The 9,551-nt window shown below is 44.5% G+C and overlaps 1 protein-coding gene across 2 annotated transcripts in view; it reads right to left on the minus strand.

Annotated features, from left to right (window-relative positions):
* Positions 1 to 6,801, minus strand: part of si:ch211-51h4.2 (uncharacterized) — a 121,351-nt gene extending 114,550 nt beyond the window's left edge. For both annotated transcript variants that reach the window (XR_009708642.1, XM_061240638.1), the window contains exons 1-2: positions 6,629 to 6,801; positions 611 to 652 (exon numbers count right to left, since the gene is read on the minus strand). Coding sequence is in view for 1 of the 2 variants with exons in the window: in XM_061240638.1 (XP_061096622.1) it covers positions 611 to 652; positions 6,629 to 6,764 (178 nt within the window). In the remaining variant the exon portion in view is untranslated. The remainder of the gene's footprint in view (positions 1 to 610; positions 653 to 6,628) is intronic.
* Positions 6,802 to 9,551: the final 2,750 nt, after the last annotated feature.

Consider the following 9,551-nt stretch of genomic DNA (forward strand, 5'->3'; position numbering starts at 1 on the left):
CAATAAATCATTTTTAGATGACAATACATTCTGGATGAAATCACCGTTTATTAATTTTTCTGCAGACTCTTCCCTCCTTTGTAATACACCCGTGTAGCAGCTCGTTTTTTGCGGCCGTAAAACTCGTAATCTTTCGCAAAGCGGCTGATTAGGAGCGCCGAGAAGCACATCGGAACACCGGAAAGCACATCGGAATGCCGGGAAGCACATCGGAACGCCGGGAAGCACATCGGAACGCCAGGAAGCACATCGGAGCACCGGGAAGCACAGCAGAATGCCAGGAAGCACAGCAGAACGCCAGGAAGCACAGCAGAACGCCAGGAAGCACGTTGGGGCCTGCGGTCTTATCGATACGCTTCAGGTACAGAGATGAACAGCCCATTTCCCCATTTCATACGTGACAAGGGACCATTAATACTTTGGATCTCCCTCAGTGAGGAGCTGTGGGAGCTGGACCCAGAGCATAACATCCAGAACACAACTCTCGCGCCTGAATTCTGAATTTTGGGGCAGCCTGTGGCCTAGTGGCTAAGGTGGATGACTGCAGTGTTCATATATAAACTACCTTAAAGTGACACATTAGAAAAAGAAAATTAATAATTTAACTCACCCAAAATTCCAGTTCCAAGAATGGTTGCAATAGATATGAAATCTGAAATAAAAAGCAGTTTAGAAACGGTTTAGAAACTAAAGTAGAGTATGCTACACATTACATTACATTAATTACATTGTAATTACACACTGACATCATTGCTCTCCAGCATGGATGCATATGCACTGAACGAATTGTCAAACAGCTGGATGGACAAGTGTGTGTGTGTGTGTGTGTGTGTGTGTGTGTGTGTGTGAGAGTGAGTGTGAGAGAGTGTGTGAGTGTGAGGGTGTGAGGGTGAGAGAGTGTGAGTGTGTGAGTGTGAGTGTGTGAGTGTGAGAGTGTGTGTGTGTGTGTGTGAGAGTGAGTGTGAGAGAGTGTGTGAGTGTGAGGGTGTGAGGGTGAGAGAGTGTGAGTGTGTGAGTGTGAGTGTGTGAGTGTGAGAGTGTGAGTGTGAGAGTGTGAGAGTGTGAGTGTGTGAGTGTGAGTGTGAGTGTGAGAGAGTGTGTGAGTGTGTGAGGGTGATAGAGTGTGTGAGTGTGTGAGTGTGTGAGAGAGTGTGTGAGTGTGTGAGTGTGTGTGTGTGAGTGTGTGAGTGTGAGAGAGTGAGAGTGTGAGTGTCAGTGTGAGAGAGTGTGTGAGTGTGTGTGAGTGTGAGAGAGTGTGTGAGTGTGAGTGTGTGAGAGTGTGTGAGTGTGAGTGTGTGAGAGTGTGTGTGTGTGTGTGTGTGTGAGAGTGAGTGTGAGAGAGTGTGTGAGTGTGAGTTTGTGAGGGTGAGAGGGTGAGAGAGTGTGAGTGTGTGAGTGTGTGAGTGTGTGTTTGACATGTTGTGCGTTCAGAGATGCTGTTCTGTATACCCCTGTTGTAATGCGAGGTTATTTGCATTACTGTCACCTTCCTGTAAGCTTTAAGCAGTCTGGCCCTAATCCTCTGACCTCTCTCATTAACGACACGTTTCTGCCCGCAGAACTACTGCTCACTGGATTTTTTTGCTTTATGCATCATACAAACGTGCTAATGCCTTCCTCTCCAACAGTCTCCGCACTAACCGTGAACACCTTTCTCCCCAACACGATCTCTGCACTAACCGCTAATACCTTCTGCCCCAACATGCTAACATGCTAATGCCTTCCTCCCCAACAGTCTCTGAGCTAACCGCTAACCATCTCTGTGCTGATGTGCCAACACCTTCCTCCCCTACACGCTAACATGCTGACACCTTTCTCCCCTACATGCTAACGTGCTAACACCTTGCTCCCCTACATGCTAACGTGCTAACACCTTTCTCCCCTACACACTAACACCTTTCTCCCCTACGTGCTAACATGCTAACACCTTTCTCCCCTACACGCTAACACCTTTCTCCCCTACACGCTAACACCTTTCTCCCCTACGTGCTAACATGCTAACACCTTTCTCCCCTATGTGCTAACATGCTAACACCTTGCTCCCCTACATGCTAACGTGCTAACACCTTTCTCCCCTACATACTAACACCTTTCTCCCCTACGTGCTAACATGTTAACACCTTTCTCCCCAACACGCTAACACCTTTCTCCCCTACGTGCTAACATGCTAACACCTTTCTCCCCTACACGCTAACACCTTTCTCCCCTACGTGCTAACATGCTAACACCTTGCTCCCCTACATGCTAACGTGCTAACACCTTTCTCCCCTACATGCTAACACCTTTCTCCCCTACGTGCTAACATGCTAACACCTTTCTCCCCTACACGCTAACACCTTTCTCCCCTACGTGCTAACATGCTAATACCGTCCTCCCTGACTCTGTCTCTGTGCCCACGGCTTCCTCCCCAGCCCCATCTCCACTGACCTACTTACAAGGACAGCTTTCTGCGGCATGGTTGCATATTAAGGAGCCGCTCCTGATTAACTTCCAGCAGGGAAACGGAGAGAACGGGCCACAGAAGCGAAAGTTAAAGGAAAAAAAAAAAACAAAACAAAAAAAGCACACAAACAACTTTCTCTAAACCGCTTGCAAATTGTATCTCATTTCCATAAGAGCAGAAATTCATTTCATAGGATTAGTTATGGATGCATGAATAGCATTAGCAAGTCAGAATTCTCCGAATGAGCAACAAAGGAGCTTGCGTGAGCAGCACTCTGTAAATCACACTGACTGAAGGGAAAAAAACACTTCCATTAACGACGCGATGGTAGATTACAGGGGAATAACTCAGCGACGGCAGTATTTAAATAATGTCACAAGGTAAATCAGCAGTGTCCCCTCCGCTAAGGAGCGCTGACATTCAGAAAGAACAAACACAGACAAACCGGCATACATGTCTGCAGGAATCGGCTAAATAAATACTCCTGTTTTAACCTTATGGTTTTAAAATGATTGTAACATTTTGACATTTGTAGATTTTGTTGACTGTTTTGTTGGGTAACTTTGTGTTTCATATCACAATCTTTTTCCTGGTTAAATAATGGTCAAAAGAATTTACAAATGCCCAAGTTCGCCTCAGAGTAGTGTGCAGTCCCTTCATTTAAAAATTACAGAGACTATGAGACAAATAAAGGAAAAGGCACTGGAGAGAGAGAGAGAGAGAGAGAGAGAGAGAGAGAGAGAGAGAGAGAGAGAGAGAGAGAGAGAGAGAGAATAACGCATTACCCACAGGTCCCGTGTATAATGTGGGGACCTGTGTCAGTAGCAGTGAGGCTAAGGTGGCTCTAAAGTGTCTATAAAGGAAACAGAGAAATGTCAGGTTCTGCCATCTGACACTCATTCCCAAAGCGGCCTGCACTCCTGTATATGTATGTCAGCTCCTTACATATGAATCAGGGACCGGGGGTGTGTGTTTGTGCGTGTGCGTGCGTGCGTGCGTGCGTGCGTGCGTGTGTGAAGGGGGGAGTGGGAGTCTGTAAGACCTGAAAGTAATGGGATAATGAACATTTCTATCCATTAACTCCACGGGGGCAGAACTTCAAATTGGATTACAGTCACTCGACACAAACAGAGCGGACCTCTGCTACACGCCCGTCAGGACCGAGCCGTACCCGCCTCAGCTAAAGGGCCTTGACCTGAAAATTAGAGCCGGCGGAATTATGAATTATGAATGGAGTAAAAGGTGGCGCGGTGCGCGTGGACGTCCAGCGCTGAATAACGATAAGGTCTGAACGCGGCGCACGCGGAGAGCTCGGGTAAAATAATGATTTAAATAAAGAGAGAGGCGTCATTGATATGCGGAGGAGTTTCGGAGGACTTCACGCCTCCCTCGAGCGGAAGGGCTCCTCTCCCTCATTAGACCGTTTCTGGACAAAAAAAATAAACGAGCCAGAGCTGCGTAGCCTTTCTGCCTGACTCGTTCATAAATATTTCAGAAGCTCGGCGCGGTCGGGTTCGCCCCGCCGTGTTCATTTGCATCGGCCAGCGCCTGCGAGCGAATCAGCCACAGAACAGTACCGTCCCCAGGTGGGTTACCGCGGCCGCAGGTTAGGAGATAAAACGCTCTCAGCCAGGCTTCCGGTGGAATCCCTTCAGCCCAAGCGAGGTCTGCCTCGTTTATTTCTACAGGAAAACGCCTGCTTTCTATTCTGGCTTCTGTCCACGGCTAAAGACTACACCGTAAAAGTATATATAATGTTCTCCAGCAAGGTTCGGTGCAGGATGATCTCAAGTGTGGTGTAATGAGAGGGCTGACATGTTTTATTCCCTTCTGTGTTGCTCTGCGAAGCGTCTTTGCGACAGTCTTCTGTGAAAAGCGCTATACAAAAACACATTGAATTGAATAACCAATTTAAAGAGCTACATACAGTGTAGGTTTCCTCGAAACGCAGAGTAAACTGCAGACCATAAAGTTCTGAATTTCCAATATTCTCACAATGTCTCAACACTGGGTATCCTACTGAAGCACTTGCCGTATACTTAGCTAATTTCATTTTATGTGTGTGGACTGTGCGTTTTTCGGATGTGAATTATCCAGTGCTGAACAGGGTGTGCCGCTGAATCTTGCAATTAAAGAGGTTTAATTCACACTAACGATGACGGGCAGGACGATGGATCGGAAGCCGACCTGAAGTTGCAAAGCCCCCGTAACCGAACTTTAGTGGTCCTAATAGCGGCTTCACTGTACTTGTTCCAGGAGCCGATGTATGCATTATGAATGTGGAAGTGGGTGTATTATTTGCTCCTTAGAAATCACACGACAGTAGATATTTAGGAATGGTCTCCAGAATACAACCGCGTAAAATATGCATGCACAGAATATTGTAATATAAAATTAAACATAAGGCATACATACATAAAGTAGCCTACGTACAAATGATTTATCCTTTGACACAATCCCTGATTCTGTATTAATGGACATGGCCGCTCTCTTGCAGTTAAATACAGTAAATATATTCAGGCGTTTAATATATTTAGAAACTTCAAAGAACGACTTACTTTTTCAAATAAATAATTATGTCTGCGCAAGGCAGACTTTAATAAAACAACACGTTGTTCTGCGAGGTTGCTGAAGGCTATGCGCGAGCTATTTGCAGCGAGGAGTCTTTCATAATGCTGCTTATTACACAGCAAGGTTATTTCTGATCCGAAAAGATGAAAACACGGAAACTGACAAATCGCTCAGCATTTAATAGTTCTGAGAACGTACCCCGAGGAGGTGCGGAAAATGCCGGGATTATGACTGATGCGCTCCAGAACAATCTTGGAGAATTATGTACTGGCTCATGTTCGGGACGCAAACCCGAGAGATTTAAACACTGAGCACTTCATCCAAGTGTTTTGCTAAAACTATACTCGAGATGAAGAAAAAAAAAAAAAAAACACTATATACGAAATATGGAAACAACTTGTACCGTGAGGATGAGGACACAGACGCACCGCACCTCATACACGGTTTCATCGTGACAAAGACATATTGTAAGAATTCACCAAACACTACAAGAATTACTTCATCCGTTTCAGCATACAGATGACAGTACCTAATTGCACATTTCAACCCAATGCCCGCCCATTAGACTATGCTGCACGGAGGTTATAGCTTCTGCACACGTCCCTCCCGTGATCGTTCAGCATTACCCACTAGCTTCCCCGCCTCCATTCATTAATTGAACATCACAGTTTACAATATGGTGGTCAGAACATGAACGTGACGGTAAACTAACCATGTTCTGCGCTTGTTCCGGCCGTTCTTTCTCTGTCTAGATGAAACGACATCTCATGCATCTCTGCTGAAGCGTTGACATAACCCACTTTTATGCGTCACATCCATTCACAGCGTTGACCGCGAACAACACAAGGTCAACTGGTAAAGCAGAGCTGCAGTTTTACAAATTAATTTATGAAACGAGTGAAATGTTTAGCATGCGCGGTTGGTAATTGATTTTGCCACAGTAATGCACGCTTCAACATACAACAATATTCTCTGTAGCCTACATCTGGTGGCATTAATACTTATTCATATTTGACAAATGAAACTTGGTAGGCTATACTACTAAACTTTTGGCATTGTATCTCTTAAATAAAATAAACAGTGCCATAATTAAAAGCCGGATAAAGTGGGTCGGCAGATCACATGACTTGAATCGTCGGGATGTGCCACCTGCAGATATCGCGTTAAACGGGGTTTTAGTTTCAAAATGGTGGGTTTATCCTCCAGAGTATGGTGCTACGCGGCGCATTACTGATTATAACTTGATTTCAGGAGGTGGTGGTGGTTTCATTCCCGGTGGGTACACGGCTAGCTCTGTATAACTGCGGCTTGGTGAATATGAAATAATCATGCCGGTGCATTTGAGCGGTTTAGCTTCAGCAGGAACGAGAAAAAAAACGACAACACCGGGACATCGTCTGCCGTGGAGCTAACGGGATGCGTCAGTGCAGCAACACAACATGATGTTTCTTGGTTTGCTTTTTCAGGGTGAATTACTATCGAGTTACCAAATCAAACTACATGTATATATGCACTGATGTAAATATATAAACACCGCAGCGAGTGGGTGGCTACAGCATAATATAGCTCAATGAACATGTCTGTGTGGCTTAGACAGGAATCACCGGTACTCACAGCACTGCAGGTAAATAAACCTCACTTTCCAGGGTCTGTCCTGGTTTTTCCTTGTGATTTTAAAATGAACGGTCGTGACACCGTTTTCAGAATTGGGACTGCTGGGACAGATCTCCTCTGCAGCGCTCGCCATCATCGTGCTCTCCGTGCTTCCCCGTCCCCTTACACCTGGGAGCTCGAGCGAGCGCGCACCCCACACGGCATGCGCGTTCACGCCGGGCGACCGCGAGACCGTGGACGCGCTCTGCGAATGGAGAGATGCGCCTGAGTGGATATCGTCTCCAAAATATCCCCCGAAACGCTTTCTCTGTTTGCCAACATGTCTAAAATTATCCTGTGGTGAGGCAATTTGTTCATGTCCCAGCTCTAACTACGGCCGTGGCTTATTCTAAATTGGCAAGTGTCGCCTGCCTTTGACGTGGTTAAAATATCTCCACTACATCTGGAACAGCTTTGAAAAGTATATTCGGTGTCCCATGCTTTAATTAACAGTGCATATTCCTTTGCGTTTACACAACTTACACATCACCTCAAGAAAAGATTAGTTGATTCTAAATTGCATATTCATAATGTAATCCAAATACCATTACAGCAGATTAAATGTATTGTGCGTAATCCTTTAACGTTAGATTTGTGTGGGATGAACACTGTTCGTTGGTTTGCAACGAGACATGTCATCATTCGTCACATGATACAGTATAAACACACATAGAATGCGTAATAATGTGTAGAAGGATGAGCCTGGACCATTTAGGTTGATGTTTTAAACATTTTAAACCCGGCATTATTCTGTCAGTTTTGTCAGCTCAAACACCATGACTCATCCCCACACGCACAATGTTACAAATCAGTAATCCCTTGTAGAGCTCTTAAATTTATATAAATTTGAATAGTCTTAGAAAAGCTAATTTGTGGAGTGGAGCTTGTCTGACTGAAGGGGGTATTGCACATTAAAGAGGACGGGGCTTAAACACGTTAATAGGCCCCAGCAAGAGAATATAAATGAGAAAATTACACATAAATAAATAATCTTTACTAGATACTGTTAACGTTTTAAATTTCCACCCAGGAGGGTAATCGTGGAAAACGAGACCTCTTTGCCGCACGGGGCCTTTTGAATTTCAGACTAATTATCTACACGGCGATAATTATCTTTTTAACTGAAAACGAAACCCTATCAAAGAGTGAACCTGACAAGATAGCGGTATTAGCCGTCTATCAGTTTCACCGAGTGGCATTACAGTCTTTTAATGAAGAGTTATAGTGACGCTACTCCGTGTACACGATAAGTTACATCGCCCTCCAGATGTCCTGGAATGGCGGAGCTGACTCGCTGAAACTAAATTTGAGAAGATAACCACAAGTACCCGCGCGCTTACATACGATTGATTATTAAATCTGCGAAATAACGACGAGCAGCCAAGATCATTATTGTTGATGTGCATGTACTTTCAGTATAACCCAGCGTCAGATCACAATATATTCGAATGTTGATGGATACCAAATGTTGACATCTAAAATCGACCAATTAAGAAATGAACAACTTACACATATCGCTGACAGTTGGTCATTTGCGGCTATGGCTGATTGCCCCCCTTAATTGCTGCTTGCAGCTATATTTAATAATTATAACTTCCTTTGTGTTTATAACTTAGCCACATCAACCCACACCTCCCATTGGCCTGACTGTAACAGCACACAGAGCAGCGCTCAGAGTCTGTACTGGAGAACAGGAGTAGGATGTCCTCCATCTTGGATGTGACTGCAGAGCAGATCTGTGTTCTTCTCCACCTGCTCCAACATGGCCGCTCCGCAGGGGGGAAATCTGGGGCTTAGAAGCGGTCCTGATGACGGTTATGATGACAGATGCACGGCAGCAATTAAACAAGTCTTTCTACCCCACAAACTTTCAAACTGTCACTGCATATGAAGTTTTTTTTTTTTACTTTTTAATTAGGCTGTGTGTGAATCATGCCAAGGCTGCTCAAATCAGCCAGGATATTTTCCCCTTTCTTCATTTCTGTGCCAAAGAAAAAAATGAAAGTGATTTTCCCCCCACAGCCCAATCTGCACCAGAGGCTACTGCTCTGCTCCAATTCCTCATCGTAAAAACTCATTTCTGATTTTAAACTTTTGGAAAATATATTGTGTGCACTTTTTCTTATTTCTTGTGGCACTTTGTTCATGTCAACCAAGCAGTCATTGATTTAGAGAAGCATGGCCTGCTAATGAACACGATCATAATTAATCCACAGTATGTGGAAGAGTTCAACACGATCACGATGTGAACTGAGATTCTGCATGACATTTTCATCGTAGTGGGCTTATCCGCTAGCATACTGATGTATCGGTGTATATTCACCCGACCAAAAATGGACCCTCAACAAGTAGGGGTGGGAGGGGCCACTGTGCAGAAATAATCTGTAAAATAGAAGAGTAATTAACCCCTTAAGTATCGCCCCCTTAGCACAAGCTTGAAAATGGCATACCTAAAATGAAATGGTTACTACTCTTGAACCTTTTTGACTACAGGCACAATCCTGGTCTCTTCTGAAAGGTAACCCTTTCCAAGAGTTGGAATTACTCTAAATATTACTAAAACAACGTTACAGAAGCTGTAAGAAAGTGGAAGTTGAAGTTGAAAATCTTTTGTGTGCTTTTGTTAAATTAGAAACTATTATGCACTTTGTTCGCTGGCCCCTTGCCGTGAAAACGACACTGACATGATCTTGATTTGAGTCGTCTGTGGATGTCCAAAATGCAGAGAAGGTGAGGTCCCCTTACATCACCTTACACTAGATCACCTTACACTATAAATTAAAAGTATCTGGCCACAAAAGTCAGTCCATACAGAAGCTGAATCACTGAACATGACCTCCAGTCAAAGACCATGGCCTGCAAAACTGCATTTATTGCTTCACAT

Source organism: Conger conger, chromosome 4 (genome assembly GCF_963514075.1).
Source record: "Conger conger chromosome 4, fConCon1.1, whole genome shotgun sequence".
NCBI lineage: Eukaryota > Metazoa > Chordata > Actinopteri > Anguilliformes > Congridae > Conger > Conger conger.